The following is a 26,015-nucleotide window of genomic DNA, read 5'->3' on the forward strand; positions in this document are numbered from 1 at the left end:
AAAGCAATCTAAAAATAAAAAAAATACAGTTTGAAAGTTAAGGAGTCTCAAAGCTTACTGTGTGGCGACCCCTTCCTACTAGACACACATGTTGTCACTCAGACAGATGTCTGGCAGTTTTTTTCCAAGAGGAAACAAAGATAAACCTGCCAAGCCACCAGAAGAGGAGCTAGATGCTCACCTGTTCCCTGAGAGGTTGGAAGCTTCAAAACCAGTAGGGTCCAGTGGGAAAAGTGCTGGATTTGGAGATGATGACCTGAGCTCAAAGATTGGTTGGGTCATTTACCTGTGTGACCCTAGTGATCACTTCACTCTATGCTTTAGTTTCCTTACTTGTGAAATGAGGATCAGATGAGGTCCAATTAATCCACAAGCATTTGTGAAACTCTTCCTACCCGGCAGGCCCCGTGGACAGAAGGAGGATAGTGACTGTTGCTGGAAAAACCATAGCTCTGACTTTATGGACCTTTGTCAGCAAGGTGACATCTCTGCTTTTTAGTACGCTGTCCAGATTTGCCAGTTTTCCTTCAAGGAGCACGTGTCTTAATTTCATGGCTGCAGTAACTGTCTGCAGTGATCTTTGAGCCCAAGAATATAAAATCAGACACTGCTTCCAAAGATCTGTGCGGTCAAAGCTATGGTTTTTCCAGTAGTAATATATGGCTATAAGAGTTGACTATAAGGAAAGCTGAGCATTGCAGAATCAACATTTTGAACTGTGCTGGACAAGACTTTTGAGAGTCACTTGGACAACAAGGTGATTAAATCAGTCAATTCTTTTTTTTTTTTTAGCCAAAGACAAGGTTTATTAGAACATCCATCATATTGGGCAAGACTCTCAAGGAGTCTGAACATTAGTAAGCTATTGGCTAGATTTTAAGAATCTGACCAGTGGCTAGTTTATAAGAATCCCAGCATCTTAATGGAGACAAGGTGGACCCTATATACAGAAAGACTGTGGGAGGGATCTAGGAGTGGCCAGTAAGCTGGGTGAATAGAGGACCTGGACCTCGAGGCCAAGGGAGAATGGAGCCTAGCTAGGATTAAGGGTGGGAAATGGCCAGGGGCCATAGGGAGGTAAGACAATGGAGGGGAGATTGGGTGTAGCCACAATGAAAGGCCAGTTAAATCAGTCAATTCTTAAAGAAATTAATTCAGGCAGTTCACTGGAAGGTCAAATACTGAAGCTGAAACTTGAATACTTTGACCACATAATGAAAAGATGGGACTCATTGGAAAAGTCTCTGAAGTTGGGAAAGATTGAAGGCAAAAGGAAAAGGGGACGGCAGAGGAAGAGATGCATAGATCATGTCATGGAAACAATAAACTTGAACTTGGACAGACTCTGAGAGATAGTGGAGAAAAGAAGGGCCTGGAGGCTGTGGTCCAGGAGGTCAGGAAGAGCTGGATGGGAATGAATAACAATAAGGGACTGTTCTTGTGAGCCTGTTGGGATAGGTAACTCCCAGGTGAGAAAATGCCTTCTACCATTCCAAGCTCACACCTTCCCTGCAGCTCTTACAGAGTAGTCCTGAGCCCCTAGCCAAGGTTACACAGCCACGGTGGGTCAGAGCAGGACTCAAAACCAGGTCTTCTGACTCTGAGGCCAGCTTTCTCTATCCACTACTACTTGCTTTTCCCACTGGGTATAAAAAGAAAGGCAAAAGCAGTTCTGATTCTCAGGGAGCTAGTGAGTCAAGAAGCATTCATTAAGTGCCTACTATGTTCCAGTTAGTCAACAAGCATTTATTAAGTGTTTCCTGTGTACCAGGCACTGTGCTAGATGCTGGGGATAGGTAAAAGACAGTCCCTGCCCTCAAGGAGCTCACAGTCTAATTGGGGAGCTAGCATACAAACAACTAGGTACAGGTGGGATAAATTCCAGATCGGCTGGAGATATCTAACAGACAGAAAGTGCTGTGCATGCAGGGAGATTGGGAGAAGGTGGGACTTTAGCCGAGACTTACAGGAGGCCAGAGAAGCCAGAGGCAGAAGAAGGAGACAGATCCAGGCCTGGGGCCAGGCAAGTGACAACGCCCAGAGTCGGGATATGAGAGGGACTGGGGGCTCAGGATGAAAAAAGATATTGAGGGGCTGGGTCGGGGGCTCCAGCATTTTGGCATCATGGATCCATGTGGGACAGCAACCCCAACCCAAATGAAACTCAGAGACTTCTCAAGGTGGAAAGCAAAGGTTACCTTTGGTACAATCTCGTGAGATGGCTGTCTGCTCCTTGCATACAGGTGGAGAGAGATAGAGACCTCGTAACCGGCCGCCTTATAAAAGCTATTCACCGCCCACCACGCAAACAAGTCTCCACCCACCACTATCCCTTACCCCCTTAACTGGGGGTGGGCTTACATTCTAACTGGGAGGTGGGGCTTACATTCTAAGCTGGAAAGTTTCTTCCTATCCCCTCAACCGGGAGGTGGGGCTTACATCCTAGGTGCAAAATTCAAAGACAAAAAAAGAGGCCTGAAGCCAAGGGCAAACGGCTCAGGTTGGGGATGAGGCAGGGCTTATTCTTAAAAACAGGGTCTAAGTGGGGGAGGATTTTGAAAGTAATAATCAAGAATTATTTGACCCTTTGAGGAGCCTTCACTTCTGAGAGTTCATTTCTCACACTACCTTCTGAACTCATTACCTTAATTACACTGAGAAGTCTTCCCTGGGACATCCCATTCAGATCCTTTTGGCAGTCACCCTTTGGACCCCTTCTCCCAAGAATGTTTTCAAACATGTGAAATTGCATACAACACACTGTGTCCACCCAGGAGGGGCTTCAGCCTTGACACCTCGGACTCCAGTGAATCTACAAAAGATGGCAACTCAAGAACACAGGTTAAGTTGGCTTCAGGGCCACACAATAAAATACATAGGGCTGCAAAGGAAACTGATTACATTGAAATAGTTGTCACATTTTTGTTAAAGCTTATGGTCCCCAGATTAAGACCCCCCCCAGGGCTAGAGATGGTGACCACCGTATGCCCTTGGCAGCTGCAGCCCCTGGCACTGCCATCTGACCTAGCCCGTGCCCTCTAGGGCCAGGCCATCCGCCCTGCAGCTGGACTCTCTTCTGTGTACTGTCTCCCCCCAGCAGGACACGGGCTCCTGAAGAGCTGGGGCTTCCTGGCCTTTCCATTTTCACATTCATTCATTCATTCATTCATTCATTCATTCATTTAATCTAACACGGAAAAATGCAGGAGGGAAAGGTGGTGGGACAAGAGGAGTTCTGAAAAAGATCCGGGGGCTGTAGTGGACTGCAAAGTCAGCAGGTGGTGACTTGGCGGGTGAAGCCAGACAGCCGGAGCCTTGTGGAAAGGAGCCGTTCTTCCCTGGAACGGTGGACAGGCCGCACGTGGCGGTGGGGGCAGGGAGCGGGCAACACTGCGCAGATGCCCCAGGTTGCCTAGGCAACGGGCGGGGAAAGAGAGGCCGGGCCCCATGGTGCTGTCCCCGGGGCCCAGCCTGCTCCGGTTCATCTTTCGCCTTCAACTCGGCCGTCACAGCCGCCCCCCGCGCAGAAGCCTCGGGGTCGCCTCCACAGGAGACAAGAGAGGCAGCAAAGACGTGGGCCTGGTGCCCAGCATCGTGCCCACCCTGCACTTCCAGGACAGCCTGCCCCGGTGAGGCCGGAGGTGGGGGGGGGACGACGACAACGACTGACCAGAGAAGGGGCGGGGCCAATTCAGGGGCGTGACAAGGGGGCGGGGCTTTATCCAGTGCTAGGCCGCTTAAACGCACAGCTTGCCCCGGGAGGAGTCGGGGGTGGGGCCAGATAGGGGGCGGGGCCGAGGGAGGAGGGGCACTTCCTAGGAATCCTCGTTGTTTAGTCTGGTTTTTTTTTCAGTTCTGTCTGACCCTTCGTGACCCCCATTTTGGGTTTTCCTGGCAAAGATACCGGAGTGCTTTGTCATTTCCTTCTCCAGCTCATTTTACAGATGAGGAAACTGAGGCAGACGGGGTGAAGGGTCACACAGCTGAGAGGTCGAATTTGAGCTCAGGTCTTTCTGACTCGAGGCCTGGAGCTCTACCCCCTGCTGCACCTACCTGCCCCTTCCCCACCACATATCTATGCCAGGGGGACCCAGAAGCATTTATCCCAACCCTGACCCACCTTTACTCTTGGATCCAAGGACGCTGACCTGCTGACCCTCCATCTCCAGACTTGGGGCATTTTCTCTGGCTGTTCCCCATACCTGGTGCTCTCCCTCTCCCACTGCCATTACTGACCTTCTGAGCTTCCTTTAAGTCCAACTAAAACCCCACCCTCTTCAGGAAGCCCCTCTTGGTGCCAGGGACCTCCCTCTGTTCATTATTTCCTATTTGTCCAGTCTACGGCTTGCTTTGTACCTATTCATTTGCTTGGTGTCTTCTCCATTAGACTGGAGGCTCTTGGAGGGCAGGAACCATCTCTGGCCTCTTTTTGTTTCCCCAGCACTCGGCACAGTGCCTGGTACACAGTAGGTGCTTAATCAGTGTTTATGGATTGACCGGCAGAGCAAGAATCTTCAGCCCAGCATCCCCAGTGGATGAGCCTCAGTTTCTCCATCTGTCAGATGACTCTGAGACGCATGCAGCTGCAGAGCTATAGTCCGAAGCTGTGAATCCCAGGACTCAGGCCTGGAAGAGGCTTCAGAGGTCCCTTCCCAGCCTCCTCACACCATCGCAGGCACTTGCATGGGGCAAGGGGTCAGTCTTCCCTGTCAGATGAGGAGGCTGGACCAAGTGCCCTGTGAAGTCCTTGGCAAGGTATCCCCAACATCTGGCACAGTGCCTGGTGTATAGAAAGAAGCGGCTTAATAAAGCACTTATTGATAGATACCCAAGTGGCACTGTCAGGTGGTGGAAGTAGACAGTTAGGATCTGGAATCAGGAAGAGCTGAGTTCAAATCCAGCCTGGACCCTGTGCCCTCTGGAATGCTTTCTTCTTAAATCTTTTCTTTACTCCCTCCCTCCATCTTCTGGCTCTTACTGAGACCTGGCTCCTTCATGATGCCTGCCCCCCGATGGCCACCCTTTCCAGCACTGTCCCAACTTTCCCTCGTTCCTTCCGCTGCTGCTGGGAGAGTGGGATTATTCCTTGCTCCCCATTGCCACTTTCAAATTCACCATATTCCGTCATCACTTGGTGACTTCTCTCTCCATGGGGTCACTCAATCTGTGTCTGACACCCAGTCAAAATGCTGGTGGTGGCTGTTCTCTGCCAACCACCAGGACACTCCCCTTCCTTTCTCAATGAGTTTGGTGCCCAATTCACAGACCTTCTCTCCCCCCAACTCTCGCCCCCACCCTAGAGGACTTCAGCCTACCTATTGATACCCCCTCGAAAAGCAGGCTGGGCGAAGGAACACTCAGTTTGGGCAGCAGGTCACTGGCCTGCAGAGTGAGCGCCTCCTCCACCAGCAGGGATGGTCACGCCTTTGACCTTGGCATCGCCCATGTGCACCACCCTCATGTTCATGAACTCTCAAATTCCCTTTTCTACTCATAATCCATTGTCATTCAGCGTCCCCCTGACCTCCAGCCCCTTGGCCTCAGTTCTTTCCCAGGTCATCCTGTCCTGCCCTGGCTACGCTCTCCTCTTCTCTTGAGGTGTCTGCCCCTTTATCCTATAGCAGATCTCACCCTGCCAGACCTGAGCCTTGGATTACTCCTTCTCCCTTGTCTGGCACACAGAGGCGGCCCTTCTCATTGCCAAGGAAAACCTAGGCACGGTCCAGCAGATTCCCCTCTGTCACGCTCAATCTCTCCTACTGGCCACCGTCCTCTACCTGTATCTGACATCCTGTACCTCTTCTCTTCTGCTGTTAAACTCCTTGAGAAGACTGTCCACCTCCTCTCCTCTCCCTCCCTTCTCCAGCCCTTGCAACCTCATCATTCCACCAGAATTCCTCTCTCCTAAGTTTCCGAGGATCTCTTAGAGGCCACATCCAGTGGCTTTTTCTCCACTCCCATTCTCCTTGATCTCTGCCGCCTCTGGTGCTGTTAATTACTCTCCCTTCCTTGACACTCTCTTCTCGCTAGGTTTCTGAGTCACTCCTCTCCCCTGGTTCTCCTCCCTCTCTGCTCCTTCTCGGGCTCTTTGCTGGATCATGGCCTCTAACCCTAGGAGTCCCCCAGGGCTCTGTCCTGGGCCCCCTTCTCTTCTCGCTCTGTAGTGAACCCTAACTCTAACCCTTCATGTGTTAGCTCCCATGGATTTAATGACCATCTTGATGCTGACGAGCCTCAAATCTACCCCTCCTGCCCCAACCTCTCTGCTGACCTTCAGTGTCTGCTTCCAGCTTCTGTCCAGACTTATTTCATGTCCCTCTTCTGCACTCATTTTATATCCCAGCCAAATGGGCCTAATGCCTTGCCTAATCTTGGTCCCTGGAATGCACCCCCTGCTCCTCTCTGCCTCTTGGGATTCTTGGCTGGAGACTCAGTTCATGGTCTGCCTCTTCTGGGAAGGATCCCCCCTCCCATTAGCTTGTATTTCTTTGTCAGTTCATATTCCATTTTTCCAAGTAAAATAGAAACTTTGTGGGCAGGGATGGTTTTATTTTTGTTTCTGTATTCCCCGCACTCAGCACACAATAGGCACTTAATAAGGGTTCACTGAATTGGACATATTTTGATTTTATAAATATATGTAAGAGCCTTCAAGGAATTGTAAAGGGAAGGGCAAACTCCTGACAGCCGTTAACAAGGTGTGTGGGCATGTGCTGAGACCTCCCGTGGCCACGTGCTTTGGTGGAAAGCAGCAGCAGCACATAGAGTCAGGAGCCTTGGGTTCTAGCCCTGCCTGGGTCACCTTTGTGGACCTCAGTTTCCTCCTCTGTAAAACAAGAGGGTTGGATTAGAGGTCAGGTCTTTTCCAGCCCTAGACTCGGCCTGTGGTCCTCTGGGGCCTTCTTGTAAGCAGGGAGCTGACTTTGGGCCTTTCTAAGCTCTGGGCACTTTTATCCCAGCGTACACTCACACGGATTAATTGAGTCCCAAGAGGACTCAGAGATGGCTACTGGGTGTCCCTGAGAGGCTGGGTGTCCTTCTGTTGCTATTGGCTTGAGAGTCCATTGTGTTCTCCCCAATACCAGTCACCAGCAATGATGATAGTAATGGCACTTATATAGTATTTTAAGGTTTGCGGAGCACTTTACAAATATCTCATGTAATCCTTACAGCCTTTGGAGGTTGGTTCCATTATCCCCATTTTACAGTTGAGGAAACTGAGGCAAACAAAGGTGAAGTGACTTGCCAGGGTCAGACAGCTAGTAAGTGTCTGAGGTCAGTCAGTCAGTCCTGACTCCAGGTCCAGGGCTCTATCCACTGCCCCACCTAACTGTCAGTGAGGAGCCCTCAAGTACTGGTTAACCCATTAACCAGTTAGCTCTTACCAAAGGATATTTCCTGAGAAGACAGGCTAAGACAGGAGCTTCTACGGCCAGCTGCACAGGGCTACTTTCCTCACTGGTGAGTCCCACTTTGGACTTTCGAAAGCCTGCACCAGCCCAGCCCAGTCTGTACTGTCTCCAAGCCTCCTTCCTGAAGGCAACAAAGAGTGACATTTGGACAAACGTTGGATATTCTGCCCAACACAAAATGACTGGACAGAGGATGGCGCCCTGTAAGAAATGAAGAAACAGAGGGTCCAAGAAGGCTGGGAGGCCTTGCCTGAACTGCTGCTGTGACAAGACAGCCAGACCAGCATGGGCTGTGACGTCGGTACTGGAAAAGGAACAACTTGGGACGATGTCGAAACATGGCTCAGCGCAGCGACCCTCCTCCACAGCGGGGGCCAGAGCGGCCAGATGAAACACGTCCGGACGTGGCCAGCAATGGCTGTGTGTTACGAGGGTTTAGTTTTTCTTTCTTTTGTTAATGGGGGAGAGGGAGGGAAGAAGAAAGAAAAAGTGCTTGGTAACCTTGAAGAGTTTCTACATGCCTACTGGATGTATGCACACATGTCTAGTATATGGAATTAAGATTCTTAATGGCCTTGCAACAAAGGAGGTGTTGAATGGGTGCCAGGATGTAGGGCTGCCCCCCTCAGTGGGGTCGTGAATTCATGGAGAATTGCCACGTGTGGTCAACACAGTATCTGGCCCAACTCTGGCTAAGCACTGGCCCTCCCCTTCCAGAGGTCTGGCAGCCAGGTGAGAGCCCCCGCCAAGGCAGAGCACTGTGAGCTGAGGAGACCAGAGGCGCCCAGCTGGGGAGCCATTGGAAGGGACAGTTCCCAACTGGCAGAATGGAAACTGATTTCAGAGTTCAGCTCAGGTGCAGCCAAGACTGGAGTCCAGTTGCTAGGCTATTCAGAGAGGTCCAGGAAGTCAGGCAGGTGGCCGATCGGCTGGTATTTAAGTCTGCGCTCTGTACTAGGTGCTGTCAGCAGGAAGCAGATAGGGAAGGATGGATGGAGACTTTTTAAAAATTAATTTTAAACTTAAATACAAAATAAGAAAAGGAAAGAAGCATTGCCCTGTGCACAGCAAAATATAAGAGAGGATTCAAAATATACAGCAACAAATTTCCATTTCAAGAAAGCCTATATAATAAATACTGTGTGTTGTGGTGGGAGTGGTCCCTCTTTTCTTCCTTGTAAGGTTTTTTTGTTCTCTGCTGTGTGCTTCTTCCTTTGTTCTTTTTCCTCCCTTCCCCCCCAAGCAGGCTACAATTAAACACAGACACATATATATACATACACACACATATACATACATGCACATATCTATAATTATAATATCTATAATTTCTGAGGGTGGATAACTTCTTCCTTCATAAGTCCAAGTCTTTCCATATTTTTCTAAGTCCACCAACTCATCATTTCCAATACCATAGGAGCATCAACCTTATACTGTCTACCTATTTTAAACAATCTAAATCAATATTGATTAATACGGCTGACCTGGCATTTCATACCTTTAAATTCAGCGTCTTTAGAAAGGGTGCAGGACTGGCCAGAGTAAGATCCTGGGTGTTCTCCAAACTTGTCATTCCTTCTCTAGCCTCAATGCCTTTGCCATCCTGGCCATTGCAGCTTGCTCCAAGGAGCTTCTGGAAACCCCTTTCTTTCTCCCAGGGCCCTTCAGACCGTCCCCTCTGATGCTCAGGGCGGCTGGGGTTTGGCAGTTGGAGCCCCGAGAGCCAAGTTCTTGTGTCGGCTCTGTCACCAAGGCAAGTCACTGCCCCTCTTGGCCTCAGACTCCTCCTTTTCAAGTTGGTTTTGGAAGAAAGTGGTCTGTGATGCCGGAGATGGTGGAGGGCAGGGGCTCACCTCCCCATTGCAGGGCCGTGAAGTCAGCTAGCCTGTGCCAGATTTAGGAGGATGCTATTACAGCTCATAGTACAGGGGAGAGATGTCTCATTGCCAGTTCCATCCATGGAGTGTGGCAGCATCGGGTTCCATTGTATCTATTGTTACCTGGGCCATCAGCCAGGAGGAGCTGGCTTTACCCATTTGGTCAGCCAGGCATTCAAAGTGTGGTCAATAAATGCTAGGTTTGGAGTCAAGAGGCTCAATCTGCATTTCCCCTCTCTTGGACTCAGTTTCTTTGGCTGTAAAATGGAGTGATTGGATCACAAATGGAAAGAATGACAACAAAATACTGTGAAATTATAATATTACCAGCAATGACCAGGCAGAGACAGAAAGAAGAGAGATGAGGACGTTCTTCCCTCATTGCTGCTCAGGACTCGCGCACTCTAGTGAAACCAGCCTCCTTGGGGTCCTCCAGACTTTCTGGTCCATCTCTAGCCTCCGTGCCTTTGCATAGATTACCCCCCATTCTTGGAATGAAGAGGTTGGGCACTGTAGGACGTTGGCGTTGACTGAAGGGCTGGTGAGCTTGGCTTCTTGGGTAGAAGGGATAGCTGGTTCTTTGGGCGGAGCATATGAGGGGACATGCCAGTGTCGTGAAGCAGATCTATGGCTGGGCCCTCTCCTCCCTACGTGCAGGGCCTGGTGATGGCAGGTGAGCCCTTCCTGGGCCCCTCATTGCCAGAGCCTGGGGCCAGGCTGGACACAGCCTAATGTGACTGTTTTTTCTTCAGATTGCCCATTCCCAGACTCGAAGACTCTATCGCCAGATACCTGAGAGCGCAGGAACCTCTGTTAACTGCAGATAAATTCAGGTAGAGATGATAAAGAGCAGGAAACGAGAAGCCCACAGGTGTAAGAACCAGGCCCAGCTCATGGGCCCAGCAGAAATTATGGGGGTGGGGAGCACACCACACACCTCCTTTCCAGTCATGCCTTTGACTGGCAGGACCCGGCTAACTAGAGATTGATTAGCCACCATTTTAGTGGATTATTTCTAGTTACATTGACTGTCCACTCAGTCAGAGCTGAAGAATGCCCAGAGAATATGTCTTCTTCTTTCTTCTCCCCTCACTGATGCCTCCTAAGAGCCCCAGGAGGGGAAAGCAAGAGGGCGGGCTGCTAGTCTGCGGAGGCCAGGGAAGGTTGGAAGTGGAAGGAGATAGCGTCCACAGCCGTAGGGTGCTAGCCCTGGCTACACCGCCCCCGCGGCATCTTGTGGCCAGTCTCCTAGATTTCAGTTTGAATCTCAGGGCTGACGAGGGAAAGGAGGAGGAGGGAGACAGAGAGGAAGCTGAAGGTGCGGCCAAAGGCCACCGCACAAACCAAGACTCTGCTCTGTTTTTCAGGAAAACAGCAGCATTTTCCCACAAGTTTCAGCATGGCCTCGGCAGAGAGCTGCATGACATGCTGATTTTCCAGGATCGACACAGTCAGCACACTAGCTATATTTCAGGTAGGAGGCGATGATGTGGTCAGGGAGCGGGGTGAGGCAGCTCTGGAGGGCAGAATCTAAGAAGGCCATAGCTTTGTCACAGGGGCCGAGCTCTGAGGCTCTTGTCCCTCCTCTTCACCCAAGAAACCATTTTTCAGGATGTCAGAGCAGGTGGGGCCCACTCCTGAGTGATGGGACTCTGCCTCTGCCACTTACCTACTCAACATCATTTTTTTTTAGGCAATTGGGATTGAGTGACTTGCCCAGGGTCACTTTGATTTGAACTCAGGTCCTTCTGACTCCAAGGCTGGTGCTCTATCCACTGTGCCACCTAGCTGCCCCCCAACATCACTTTTCCTAACTTTAACATGAAGAGGGTAAAGCAAGCCTGAAAGTCAGGAGATCTGGGCTCCAGCCTCCACCACCCAACTTGTGACTTCGGTGTCGTCTGTGTCCAAGGCTGGAGCCCCAGACTTGGCGGGGGTGGGAGTGGGGGTGGTGAGGAATGGGAAATAAGCATTTGTTAAGCATCTACTATGTGTCAGGCACTAGGCTAAGTATTTTACAAATAACTCATTTGATCCTTGCAACAACCCTGCAAGGTCGGTGCTATTATCATCCTCATTTTGCAGCTGAGGAAACTGAGGCAAACAGAGGTGAAGTGACTTGCTCAGGGTCACCCAGCCAGTAAGTGTCTGAGGCTGGATTTGAGCCCAGGTCTTTCTGACTCCAGGCCCCGGGCTCTGTGGCGCCCCCTAGCCACCTGACTTGGAGTCCGGAAACCTGGGTTGTGCCTGCACCCAACGCTGTCCGTGGTCCTGCCACTAGAGCCTCCCTAACCCATGCACCCGAGTTTATTCAGCAGTAAACAGAGTTCACAGAAGTTTGCGTAGGGTGGGCCCGCTCCCTCAGCATGTCCTGTAGTGGAATGAAGATTCTCGTTCATAGCAAGGGCCAACCCTCAGGACAACTGCAACAGCGACCATTGGCCGGGAGCAACTTTCCTGGCATGCCTCTCATCAGCCCTCTCCTCCCCTCCTGCTGCCTGGTGGCCGATATGTGCCTCCAGGCCCTCACCCCCTCAGCCCTGGACCACTGCCTCTGTAGCTGCTGGTGGGTCTGCCTGCCCCACCCCACCCCCTTTCCAGCCCATCCTTCACTCAGCCACCAAAAGGATTCTCCTGCTGGGCAGGTCTGACCCCCCCCCATTATTTATAAACTCCAGTGGCCTCCTGTCTGTCACCTCCAGGACCAAATATAAAACCCTGTTTGGCCTTTAAGCCTCCATCACTGGCCCCTGCTACCTTCCCAGCCTATACTTCCTACCGCCTAGCCCCTCTACACACGCACACTGTGACCCAGTGACAGTGGCCTCTGCTTTCCCTTGCAACGAGACCCTCCCTCTCTGGTCTCCAGGCATCTTCACTGGCAGTGTCCCACGCCTTCTAGCTCCCTCCCCAGGCTCCCCTGGTTTCCTTCAGGTTCCCTCTAACATCTCTTTGAGCCTTTCCTGATCCCCAGTGCCTGCCCCTGCCCATGAGGTTGTCCCCAGTTCATGTTGTCTGTATCTTGTCTGGACATAGTTGTTGGCATGTTGTCTCCCCCAGTAGACTGGAAGCTCCTTGAGGGCAGGGACTGCTTTGTTTTACCTTTCCTTATGTCTCCAGGGCTTGGCACTACATGTGGCACACAGTACCCTGGTCATCTCCTCCGGCCCCTAAGTAGATGGAGACCAAGGGACGTCCTGTTTACTGTTGTCCAGTACCACAGAGCCATGCACGCAGGCAGCCACTGAGCCCAGGCCTGAATGGGCATGTCACAAAGGGTACATGCTGATTAGAGAGTGGATGGCGCTATCTCTCATTGCTATCTGGGTGCCCCTGCCTATGAAGCATGATTTCATTCAGAAGGGACCTGCCTTGATCAAATGGCGGGAACTCGGTGTCGTGTTCCCAAACAAATCTTATTAGGTTGTTATTTTTTTTTAAGATAAACCAGAGGCCAGCAACTGCACCAGATCAGGGGTGCCAGGACATGTCTGCTCCTCATGCTTAGAGGCCTCTCTATGCCTTTGGGGGCCAAGACACCAAGAGATAAAAGCTCAGCCTTATTGCCTGACCACCTATGGGTGCCTCTACCTTTGCCCACATAGGCATGTTTTCACTTTCCCTACCACTCCCCCCGCCATGTCCTTCTCAGGGAGGGAGACCCAGCAACCAGAGGAGATAGCATCTGCAGTGCAAGGGTGTTAGCCCTGCCCTCCCCACCCCTACAGCATCTTGTGGCCAGTCTCCTAGATTTCAGTTTGAGTCCCAGGGCTGACAATTAGAACGTGGGTCAAGTGAAGACAATAGTAGTAACACCTGCCTCCCAGGCAGCTGTGGGGAAAGTACTCTGGGTGAAGCAGAACAGAAGTGTGACACCAGCCTTATCTTCCTTCTTACCTATTAGGGTAAATTGGGGGATGTACGTCTTGCTTTTGGCCAAAGCCCTGGTTTGGGAGAGATGTCTTAGTGTTGTGTCCTGTGTCCCCAAAAGTACAGGATTTCTGTGAGTGGTTCTGCTGGTTTGTATCTATCTGAGGGGGCTGGAAGCTTTTGGAGGGTGGTCTTGACCTTGTCAAGACACTGGGGGTCAGAGACCAGGGATGAGAAGTGAGCACAGGCTAGATTTTGAGGCTCATGACAGAATATCTTAGGTTCCCCACCTCTGTTTTAAACCAATTTGTGTCCATCACTAGAATCAATGAATGAAGTAACAGTCCAGGTAACAGGTGAGAAGGGCCTGAAGAGGTGGCAGTGAAAGTGAATAGGAGGGTAAGGATGTAAGAGACATTGTGGAGATAGGAAGCCATTAAAGGCAGAAGGCAGTAGGAGAAAGGTCATTGGTGGAGGGAGGGGAAGCTGGTAGAGGGGCAAGATAGACGGACAGAGACAGAGGAGGGAGGGAGAGAAAGAGAGAGAGAGAGAGAGAGAGAGAGAGAGAGAGAGAGAGAGAGAGAGAGAGAGAGAGAGAGAGAGAGAGAGGAGAGGAGCTTGGGAAGAGAAGATGAAGCCAGATGGTGCAGGGCTTCTGATGACCCACCATCTCTCCTCTCTCTCTCTCTCTCTCTCTCTCTCTCTCTCTCTCTCTCTCTCACACACACACACACACACACACACACACACACACACATGCACATGCACACTTGAACACATAATGGAAAGGGATGCCAGAAAAATATCTGTGGCAATCAGACGATGATTCCTAAATAGCACTTAGTTCCCATATTTAGAATAGAATGCGCGTGCTATCAATTGAATTCAATAAATAGTTATTCAGCACCTTGATTGGGGACTAGAAGGGATGTCAATGGCCATTGTGTCCAATTCTCATTTTATAGACAAGAAAACTGAGGCCTGAAAAGGTTAAGGTATCGTAGGAAATGAGAGGTGAGCTTTGGATCAAGGCACTCTTGACTTCCAAGTTCAGCATCGTTTCTACTATGAGCCACTCGGGGGCACCACAGCACACAGAGTGCTAGACGTGGAGTCAGGAAGCTGTGAGTTCAAATTCAGCCTCAGACGTTTACTAGCTGAGTAACCCTGACCAAGTGACTTCACCTCTGCCTGCCTCAGTTTCCTAACCCATATCCGGGATGATCACAGTACCTCCCTCCCCGGGTTATGAGGCTCAAATGAGATTGTATGTGTAAAGAGCTATGCGGACCACAAGGCACCCCATCAGTGCTTTCATCTCCATGCTAAGTTGCCTCTGTGCTGGGCATTTGGGCATACGAAGACCACCATGGAGTGTTTCTTGCCCTTGGGTACTTCATGTAACCCGTCCAAAAGCCCATATGAGTCTCTCTCTTTATTGGTGGAGATGAGTGCCCTGCTTGAGCAGTCCTGGCTTCCATTCCCAGTTGGCCTCTTTGAATCTGGAAGCAAGAAGATCCCGAAGCAACTGCATGCTTGAAGAGATGGGGAGAAGACTTGCAGCCCCTCACATAGGGCCAGGCCTTCATCACCACCTGTAAGGAAAGATTCCCCCCCCAATTGACTTTGGGACAGGGTTACCCCTACATCCCACTGGATCTATGAATCCGCACAATCAAAGGAATAGAGAACTGGAAGCATCTCAGAGACTGTAGGAGAGACCTTTGAGGTTTGGTCCAATTCCCATCATTTTACAGATGAGAAAACTGAGGCCCAGAGAGGGGAATTGACTTGCCTGAGTCTATCCAGGTAGTAATTGATAATGTGGGGATTTGAATTCAGATCCTCTCACCCCAAATCCGGTGTTGCTGAGTTCAAATCCCTGATTTTGCAGAGGAAGAAACCAAGGTCCTGAGAGGTCACCGACTTGACCGAGGTTATGTGGTAAAGGTGAGGCTAAAGCCCAGTTCTCCAGACCCCCCCAGGCCAGCTCTCTTTCCACTGCTTCCTGTCATGTCTCCTGTGTATCTTTTTACCTCTCAACACTCCTTTCTCCCTAGATATATGGCTGAACTCTTATCTAGGCCGACGCAATCCACCTGTGTTTAACATGAATGTAGGCTTGGCTTTCCAACCAGACCCCAAAGCAGAGTATAACGACCAGCTCACACGTGCCACCAACGTGACCGTTTCGATCATCCGATTCCTGAGGGCCTTCAGAACTCATACACTAGAGCCCGAGGTGCTGTACCTCTACCCAGAAAGGACCGACACGGAGCTCTTCAAGAAGGTCATCCGCTGGATCCCCAAGTCACTTGTGTGCCAGATGGCCGCCATGTTTGATGCCTACCCCATGGACATGTCCCAGAACTTCAGGCTCTTCAGTACAAGCCGGCTGCCCAAGTTTGGGCGGGATATACTTCTCACAGACGAGAGGGCCAAACACCTGCTGGTGCTAAGGAATGGGAACTTTTATATCTTTAATATCCTACAAAGCGATGGGACCATGATCCAGGCCTCAGAAATCCATGCAAACCTCAAGTACATACTCTCTGATGAGAGCCCCGTGCCCAACTTCCCTTTGGCATATCTGACTACTGAGAAACGGGACACGTGGGCACAGCTGAGGCAAGAACTCCTGGCCAATGGCAACCAAGAAGCCTTAAAGAAGGTGGAAACGGCCATCTTCAGTCTGTGCCTGGATGACCTGCTGGTGCAGGATGCTGACCACTTCACTCGGATCATGCTTTATGGCAATGGGCATAACCGCTGGTTTGATAAGTCCTTCAACCTGATCCTGACCAAAGACGGCTCTGCAGCCATCAACTTTGAGCACTCATGGGGTGACGTCATGACCATCCTGCGCTTCATGAAGGAGGTGTTCCAAGACAGCACGAAGGCCCCCGCAATCGGGCCCCGGGAGGTCCCCATGGCCCCCAATGCCTCCACAGCCGTGAAGAAGCTCCACTTCCACCTAAACGACAACTTGAGGGTGGGCGTCACAAACGCCAGAGCCAACTACGACGCGGCCGTGAGAACCTTCTCAGTCAAGCTGGTACGGTTTAAGGAGGGCAAGTGTTTTCTGAAGCAGGAGGGTGTGAGCCCCGGCGCCATGATCCATCTCGCCTTTCAGATGGCATTCCTTGGGCTCTGTGGTCAGATGGTGTCCTCCTACGAGCCGTGCAGCACGGCTGCCTTCAAGCACGGCCGGACAGAGGTGATCCGCCCCACCTCCATTCATACCAAGAAATGCTCCCTGGCTTTCCAGGAGCCCGCCAAGCACAGTGTGGCTGAGCTCAAAGATATGCTGTCCAAGTGTTCCACCCACCACGTCCAGCTGATCAAGGAAGCTGCCCGGGGTGAGTGTTGGTGCAAGCTACCTTCCTGGGCCAGGTCCAGAACTCCCCCACCTGCCCCTCTCTGCCCTCCAGCTCAGCCCTCAGGTCTCTTTTCCAAGTATTCTACCTTGATCTAGAGATGGAGAGAGGAATGAGGGGAAGGGCTGGAAGAGCCCCACTCCTAGAAGGGCGAGCTGTCATCCATGATGCCATCTTCAGCTGTCCAACCAGCTCCTCCCCATCCCCCCACACCACCCCCAGCCCAGACACATGCAGACTAGCTAAGACCTCCTGAGAACACAAAGGGCAGAAACCAGGGCCCTGGCCAAGCGAGAGACTCAGAGTCATAGAGGGAGGCATTGGGCAGAGCCCTGGGCCCTCCGGGGGCAGAGTGGCCTCAGGTTGTGAGTCTCTTAAGAGGCTTTCTCACTCAGTGGGGAAACAAAGCCTCTGCTCCTTTCCCCAACTTGATCTTGTTCAGACCACCAGGGTCACCCCTTCCCTACTGCTGGTTCTCACGGAGGGGACTGGTAAACATCAAGATGTACTCCCTGGAAGGCTGTTCTGTCTTCCTCCTCCCCCTCTTCCTCCTCTTCCTTCACATCTTCTTCCTCCTCCTTCTCCTCCTTCTCCTCCTCTTCTTCTTCCTTCTCTCCTCCTCCTCCTCCTCCTCTGAACACTCTGCCTCAGGCCACTTCCTCCACCCTTCAGAGCCTCTGACCCCTCCTGCTAGCTCCACGGCCCCTCTCAAATACAAGGGCTGCAGAATCCCAGGCCATTGGTGGTCAGGCTGTGGCTGAGGCTGGACCGTGTGCACAGCAGCAGTCCAGTGTGTATATTGATTGATGAAATCTCAGTGGGATACATGGGCTTTTTAGCATCTAATCTAGCATCTAATATCAACTCTTACGAAAAAGTTTTTTCAAAACCTGACCTAGCCACTCAGCAAGCATTTATTTGGCACCTACTATATACCAGGCACTGTACCAAGAACTAGAAATACAGAGGTAAAAAAATAAAACTCTCTTTGCCTTCAGAGAGCTTTCATCCCACTGGGGCAATAGCGTGGACACATGTAAGTAGAATGGGAGCTCCTTGGGAGCAGAGAGGGTCTCACTCAGTGCAATGCTTTGCACACAGCAAGTGTCAGAATGTTTCGTTCATTTATTTATTCATGTAGATACAAAATACGGAGCAAGTAGCTGCCGGGTAATTTCATTGGCCAACAAGGGGAGGTGCAGTCCAGAAAGGCTTCCTGTAGGAGGCAGTGCTTTGACTCTAGCTTTGAAAGAGGCCAGGGATTCTTCAGTGCAGTATGGGCATGGGGCACAACCTGGCCATGGGAGAGGGCATTGTGTAGGTGACAGACGTTTTGAAGTGGGGCAGGGTGTAATCGGGCTGGAGGTAGATGGGGAAGGGATTCAAGGGCCACATGGAAACTCGCAGGTCAGCGCTTAGATTTCCTCCTGAGTTTTGGGGTCCGGATGTGTGTGGGTGCCCTGGAAGCTCTGCATGGGGTGCCCCCTCGTGCCATGCCCAGGCCAAGGAAGCAAGCAGCAAGCAGAGCTTTCTAGGCTCCCAAGTTCAGCTGAATTCTATAGTCAGGTTTTAAGCTTCGCTGACTGTAGAGTCCTGTGCCAGGAGCCTCAGGAGATACAAAGTTCAGGTTAAAGATGTCCCCTTACTCACGGGGCTTACTGTTTTGGGGGAGAGGAGGAGATAAGCATGTGCAGCCAGGGAGTACATCAGAAGGTTCAAACAAATGGATGGGAAGTCTAAGGGGGAGGTCGCTTCTTGGCCTGCTCAGGCTACAACCAGGTAGGGGCTGAGAGGTCAAAGGTTATCAGCTGAGGGGATCAGGGAAGACTTCTTTGAGGATGTAGCATTTGAGTTTGACTTTAAACAGAGGGGAAGAGAGGGTGTTCTGGGCACACAGAGCACTGTGAATAGAAGCACCAAGGCCGATGGGATTGAGGAGGGCCTTCAATACTGGATGCTGTATAGAGAAGTTTTGGACTTCACTTAGAAGACAAGAAAGAGTGGCTGAAGAATTCCCAAAGACGCTTTTCCTCTTCTGCCTTGTGGACAGAGAAATAAAGAGCAGACAGCACAGGTGGCAGGTCCTAGAGTCAGAATCGTCGAGCCACACGAACCCTTAAAGGTCCTTTTGTCTAATCCCCTGCCCACTGGACAAATGCCCTCAACGGCATTGCTCACTATCAGGTGTCCAGCCGCTGCTTGAAGACTCTGGAGAGGATTGGGGAGGGTTCCTTTCAGTTCACTTGAACTGCTCCATATTCGGGAACCTATTAGGGACAGAGGTGAAGCCTGCCTTCAGGGAGCTTACAGCAGATATGACTCAGAGGCATTACAGCTGGTGGGACCATAGTGCCTTGGTTCCAAGATCCAGAGAAGGGAGAGCTCTCGCCATATTCCTGTGCTCCTGAAAGATCTGACCCTTCCATCCCAAGAGCACACCCCATGTGAAGAGAAGCGGAGGCAGAAGCAGATGAAGATGGTAATCCCGGGCTGAGGGCTGACAAGGTTTAAGGGGCAACAGGACAAGGATGTGACAGACTGTGTGAAGGTGAATTGGTTAACTGTAGGGTGAAGATTGGAAAGGGAAGTCAAAGCAAGGGAAGTGAGAAATGACTGAGTAGTGGAGAGATTGAAGGTTGCAATGGGGGCAAAGGATAGGTTTAGGAGGGGTGAGACATAGGGAGAGGTTATGGTCAGATAGAGGAGTGTCAGAGTTTCTGATTAAGGAAATGCTTGTGGGATACCTGATGACCATCTCTGTGAGTGGCTAAGGTGGATACGATCATTGGATTTAAAGAAATTGAGGAACTAGGAGCTTCAGAGAGCAACATGGATGTTGAAGGCCCCGAGTTTAGTGAGAGGAGCTAGAGAGGAAAGGAAGGGGTAAGCCAGGGGTTAAGGTCCTTGAGAAAAAAGGGAGAATGTTCTAGGCGTTGATATCAACAACTACCATGATTTAAATAAAGTGAAAAATTGTAGAGAGAGGTTTCTGAGTGATGACATCAGAAGGAAAGTGTGAAGGTGGTAGTAGGGAGCAAGGAGGATTCTGAATCCCCTTCCAGGCCCAGCGTATGGGAGGCAGAAGGGAAAGCACAGTCAGTGTGGGAGGACAGCCAAGGATTCGGTGTCACCTGGGAAAGCCAGGTCTCAATAACAGCAGGCTAATGGAAGGCTCCTGAAAGGAAGAGGCCCAGAAGGAATGGGAGTCCCAGAGAGAACAATGGAAGGGGGAAAGGTTGTCTTGGGACTTAGAGAGAGAAGAGCTGAGGAGGATGGGGAGGACAGCAGTAGTTTACTCCTAGAAAACCAAAGGAGATTCCGGCAGGCAGCTGAGGGAGATTGTGGAGGAGCTGTGATGCTCCCAGAATATCAGAGGAGTTTGTAGAAGGCCAAGAGTGTCACCCCTCTTGCCCCTCCGGGCGGCCTCTCAGCGCCAAAGACTGGAGGAAGAGGCTGTGCTTGTTTTATTGGCCGAAGACAATGACCCTGGAAGCGGAAACCTCTATGGGGCTGAGACACAAGATAAATGAGCAGATAAGAAAAGACCATGGCCTCACTCCCCATAAAGAGCTTATCACCAGACCCAGATTAAAGACCTCTCAGGGTGTTAGAACAACTGGCAGATGTGATTCCCCAGCTTCTGTTCCCTGAGGATAGAAGAATCCCAGGAAGGCTGGAGATGGATACATTGTCTTAGAAGGGAAGGAACGGAATCCGCAGATGAGGGGACAACAAGCTGGATGTTGCTTGATGCCAAGTTCACTAAAGGGAGGGTCAGTGAACCTCTAGAAAAGGAGAAGGGGACTAGAATGTGGTCACAAAGAGCTGACACCATTTCATCAAGAGTAGACCATGCCAGACTAACCTCACTTCCTTTTTGGAAAGGGTTACCAGACAGACAGGCCGAGGGAATGCCAGAGCTAGGGTTTATCTAGGTTTAGGCAAAGCTTTTAGCAGTCTCTCATCCTCTTCCCCCAAGTCAGCCAGCCCCTCCTGTACACTTTCCCATTTCTGTTTGGGCGCTGCATCTTTCCTGTCACCCGGGCTCACAGGCGTAGGGTTATCCTTGACTTTTCTCTCTCCCCCATCTACCAGATTCAGTCAGTTGGCAAACGTTGTAAATTCTACTTCCACAACATTTCTCACGTCTATCCTCTTCTCTCCATGGACACCCCCTCCTCGCCTGGGCTACCACCATAGTGTCCTTGGACTCTCTGCTTCCATCCAGCCCCCACATTAGTGGCCCAAATAGTCTTCCAAAAGCATAGGTCTACACATGCTACTCAAGGGGCTCCTTCAAGGGCTCCCTGTTACCTCTAGGATGCAATATAAACTGCCCAGCTTGGCATTCAGAGCCCTTCAGGCTGGCTCCAGAATAGGAATCTAAGCTTTACTCTTCTTCACACACTTAGTAATTCAGCCACACTTGGCTTCTTGGTGTTTCTCAAACTTGGCATTCTAGTTCTGCCAAGACTTTGCCCTGATGGCTGGAATCCAACCACTTCTCCCTTCTGTCTTGGCTTCTCTGTGGCCTAGCCTAGAGACCCCCCTCCTTGTATTAGCACTGTCTCCCTCTTCAAACTGTCTCCTATTTATTTATCTCTTTACATGTTGTATTTATACACACCCCACCCCCCAGCACAGAAGAATTTGATCCTCTTGACAGTGAATATTTGCCAATTTGTTTGTGTACCCAAGTGACTAACACAGGACCTTGCATGTAGTAGGGATGGAAATGAAATTCTTTACTTGTGGATGAGATAGAGAAATGCAAGGTAAAACCATATCCAATGGATTTGGCACCAGACCAAAGGGATGGTCACCTGTGGTTTGATGCCAGCTTGAAAAGGATAGTCCAATGGAGTATTCTGGGCTCTTCGTGATGGATGTTTTCATGGGAGGCGTGGATCAAGTCATAGATGGCAGACTGAGCTAGAGAGGATAGCAGACATATAAGCAACAGCTAGAACCCAGAAAAGGGCTTGTCAAGCTTGAATATGGAACCACATAGAATCACATGATATTTAATAGGGACAAATGCAAAATCAGATGCTTGCTTCAAAAAACTCAGATTCATCTAGGGGAGGTGTGGCTGAACCATCAGTGGTCCAGAAAAGGTCTGGTGGTGCCAAGGAATGAGTCAATAATGAGATGTGGAAGCCAAAGAAGCAAACATGGGATTAGGTCATTGTCCAGCGTGAGAGAGATGATGATGGTGCCATCGCCCTCTACCTTATCAGACTGTGTCTCGAATGTGGTGTTCAGTTTGGGGTACCTCATGGACAATCAGGAGGGCAACCAGAGTGGGGGTTCCCAAGACGGGGATAGGCCTTGGGAACATGGCCCAGGAGAAGCTGTTATAGGAACTGAAGATTTATAGCCTGGAGAAGAGAAGACTGAGGGGTGGGGGGTTGGGGGATTGACATGATATCTGTCCTCGAGCATTTAAAAGGTCAACCCATGGAAAAGTTATTAGGCTTGTCCATCGTGGCCCCAAAATGCAGAGCTAGGAGCAATGGTGGAGGTTGCAAAGAGGACAATTTAAGCTGAATGTCAGGAAAATGTCCTGCCAATGAGAGCTGCTCTAAATCAAAATGGGGCTGGCTGCCTCGGGAGGTAGGAGGCTCCCCCAAGCAAAGGTTGCGTGACTCCTCTTGGGGCATGTGGTCAGGGAGATTCTCCTTCAGGTGTGAGTTGGGCTAGGTGGTCTCGGAGGGCCCGCTCAGCTCTAAGCCTCTGTAATTCTGAGATCAGGTCATGGACCATGGTACTTGGAGCTGGAAGGACCTTTGAGGCCATCCAGTGGAACACCTTCATTAAATTGTCAGAGCTTAAGAACCTGAGGCCCAGAGAGAGTAAGAGCTTTGCCTGAAGTCATGCAGCTACCCCAAGAGGTGGGTGGGGCCAGTCCCAGAGCCATTTTCCAAGCTAAAATGCCACCACCATTTTGGTCATTTTCACAGGTCAAGGGTTTGACAGACACTTGCTCGCTCTTCGGATCTTGGCCGACACCAAAAAGGGCTATTTGCCTGATATCTTCTTAGACCCTGCCTACGATCAGCTCAATCACAGCTTCGTCTTCTCAAGGTATCTGTTCAACCCGACATTGAATTTCGGGGCCTCTATGCCTATAGTGCCTGATGGCTTTGGGATCGCTTACTTGATACAAGATGACTGCATCATCTTCAATGTCACCTCTTGCTGCAATTACGACATCCAGGACTTCATCCAGAGCCTCAAAACTAGCCTGGAAAAGATTATAGTCATTTTAAAAGGCAAGCCCATTACACGTTAGCACTTCCTGGCCTCCCACAGAATAAACCATGGGAGCTGATTGGATGAAAGAGGAATCAAAGCCTTTCCCTAGGCCCACAGTGACCAAAAACCTCAGTTGGGAGTTAGTGAAACCTTGTCTGCAACCTTCTGGCCATATATTTCAAGGCTTCTCCACCTTTCAGGAATAGATGTTTGACTGCATATGTGGTCATCTAAGAAAGGGCTCATATATCTGGGGTTGTTCCTCCTTATCCCTCCCAACTGTGGCCTCTCTATTTGCCCATCTGTCTAGCTCAGTCATTTACCATCTGTTTCTATCCACCAATCTATCATCTGTGTTCATCTATGTTAAACTATTAATATAACAATCTTATCATTTATCATCTGTCAATTATCTATATGTCCATATCTATCAGCTACTAATTTATCACCTACCTGTTAATTATTGATTTCTATATCTCTTTCTTTACATCTACCCACCTATCATTTGTGTATATATCTGTCCTTCAGTATCTCTCTATATCCATCTATATTATCTGTCTATTGAGATTTCTCCATTTTTTATCTACTTATATCTGCCTAGACTTCCCTCCATCCCTTTATCTATTACTCAGCCATCTTTATAGCTATCTTTCTATCCTTCTCTGTAACTATATCTCTTTTCCTATCTATCTATCTATCTATCAATCCATCTTCTTACAATAAAACTTGAATTTAGCTGGGATGCTTGGGTTAACCTTCAACACTTTTTTCATTCAACTCTTACTCAAAGGCTTTCTAAAACCTCTCAGCCCACTGAACCAAATTCCATCTCCCTCTAATGACAAAGACTTTCACAATACTAGTTTGAGTGTGGACATTACGGAAACTGTCTCTTTGAACACAGTAGTGTAGCTGATAGTGTCAAAGATGGAGCTGAATGGAACGAAAGCCCAGGACACATCCTAGTCATCCTGTCTTTTTTTCCAATAAATCTCTGGTGTCAGCTGGATTGGTCATTTGCCTTTTTTTTTTCAAGTGGAGCACTGAAAATATCGGAATACGTTGATGCTTTTACTGGGTTGAGTTCTTGCTCAGTAGAGCTCTTGTTAATTGTGGATTTGTTTGTTTGCTTTTCCGGCCCCAGCCACCTGAGGGCCTCCTCTTTCCATCACACTTATCGCTAGTTCCACCACTCCTCTCCAGTGACAAGCTGGCCAAGGTGAGAGAGGAAATGCCCAAAGAATGAGTTGGCGCCATGTTGTGGTTGATAAGCCTTCCCCATCACCTTGTCTCTCTTGGCTAGGCCATGCTTGTCTTTGGGAGTTTGTCTCCTCCTTCCCATGCAACCCAGAGGAGGTCTCAGAGAGCTCAAGCTCATCCACAGATGAAAGCAAGTCATCCTGTGAGTGAGCTAGAGGTCGAAGAAGCTCTTGGCCGCCTGTCGCCTTCATCACATCCCCAGGGCGGGCCACCTTGAAGATGTTATCTGATTCCAAGGTCAGGAGAATGGGGGGGAAGAAGGGAGTCCCCTCACAACAGAGGATCTGGAAAAACCTGAGGAGCCTCCTTTGCTCATAGGAGAAGCCCAGAGTTGAGAGCCCCATGGGTCTGAGGGCTGATCCCACTTGAGAGTCCAAGATGGTGGGCACAACTTTACCCCAAATGCCTTAGAGCTCAGGATTCCCTTCAAACACACGACCCCAGTGCTTCTTCAAAATTAGGGCCCGCCAGTCAAGTAGGTGATGATGCAGGAACATTGGTGGTGTCACTGGGTGAATCATGGGACTACAACCCTTGGAGTCCCGGTCAATAAACTATTATATGGTTCCTACTTAGCTAACGCTAAAGAAACACCATTCAGACAAACACCAGGGATATGTGAAGGTGGAAGCATCCTTGAACAGGACTGCTTTGATATGATGTCTTCTCACGATATTTGCCAGGAGAATTTGACCAGCATCCCTTCAACTGGAATCCCCCTCTTCATGCATTAGGTCAGGTAGCCATGCTGTACCCAAGCCTATGTTCCCCTTTCGGTAGGTGCTCTCTGCCTGCAGTACAGCCCTTTCCCAGTCATGTTTCCCCTCTCTCAAGGGGAGGGAAGGCCCGAGGCCTCACTAAGAAGGACTCTAACAAGATCCAGCACTCCTCTGTATCCCTTGCCAACCCCAGTTAGTTCCTAAAAGCCTAGTCCAGGGTTGGAGGTCACAGACCCAGGTTGGAGTTGGAGCCTAACATCTGTAGAGTTCATGGTTTTTTGTTCTTCCTTCCTAATCACCCCCACTTTGGACCCCTCCCACTGGCTGTATAACACTGGTGAAGGGTAGCAGAAGCTTGTGAGCAGTGTCCCATAAAATACCAAAAAGCTACAAAGGAGAAAACAAGTCAGAAAGCCTGGCATGAGAGCCCACAAAGCTAGATTATCCCAGGACCATTCACAGATGAAACAGGTAGGACAATAAATGAAAACCGGAATAAATATTTTCAATGTTTCTATATCAATTGGTTTTCATCATCAGTCATATTGGATTCACCATAACAATGTAAAAAACAAAAGACGAAACCTCTAAAACCTCAGTTTACAGTCCAAAATGTGCTATCTTCAGTTAAGACCTACCACATACAGTGTATACACTCAGCACCAAACATGCTAAGACAAAAACGATACAGTTGGGGAGAACAGCTGGACCGTATATACCACATACAAACAGAAGAAGATATCTTTAAAGTCACTGTCCTTTGTGCCGGAGTTGACATAATTTTGCAAGTGCTGAGGGACCGATTTTCCAGAATATCTGAGAGAGAAAGATAATGAACAATTGGGTCAGCACATGCGGTTTGGATGTCATTTGCCTACCTCCTCGTCTACAGAAAATCTTTATAAAAATGACCCACAACTAATGCACTGTTGGTGGAGTTGTGAACTGATCCAACCATTCTGGACAGCAATTTGGAACTATGTGCAAAAGGCAACCGAACTGCATAGCCTTTGATCTAGCAGTACCCCGACTAGGTCTGTATCTCAAAGAGATCATAAAAAAGGGAGAAGGTCCTATATGTGCAAAAATATTTATAGCAGCCCTTTCTGTGGTGGCAGACTATTGGAAATAAAGGGGATGCCCATCAATTGGGGAATGTGATATATGAGTGTAATAGAATACTATTGTTCCATAAGAAATGCTGAGCAGGCAGATTTCAGAAAAACCTGGAAAGACTGATGC

At 49.8% G+C, this 26,015-nt stretch overlaps 1 protein-coding gene across 1 annotated transcript; it reads left to right on the forward strand.

Moving 5' to 3' along the window:
- Window positions 1-3,354: 3,354 nt before the first annotated feature.
- On the forward strand, window positions 3,355-23,797 carry LOC110209363 (carnitine O-palmitoyltransferase 2, mitochondrial-like). Its single transcript, XM_020987799.2, has 5 exons — window positions 3,355-3,629; window positions 10,042-10,122; window positions 10,657-10,763; window positions 15,220-16,518; window positions 22,500-23,797. The coding sequence occupies exons 1-5, from the start codon at window positions 3,448-3,450 to the stop codon at window positions 22,829-22,831; spliced, it is 2,001 nt and encodes a 666-aa protein (XP_020843458.1). The 5' UTR covers window positions 3,355-3,447; the 3' UTR covers window positions 22,832-23,797.
- Window positions 23,798-26,015: the final 2,218 nt, after the last annotated feature.

Source organism: Phascolarctos cinereus, unplaced genomic scaffold (genome assembly GCF_003287225.1).
Source record: "Phascolarctos cinereus isolate Bilbo 61053 unplaced genomic scaffold, phaCin_HiC Scaffold_5;HRSCAF=322, whole genome shotgun sequence".
Lineage (NCBI taxonomy): Eukaryota > Metazoa > Chordata > Mammalia > Diprotodontia > Phascolarctidae > Phascolarctos > Phascolarctos cinereus.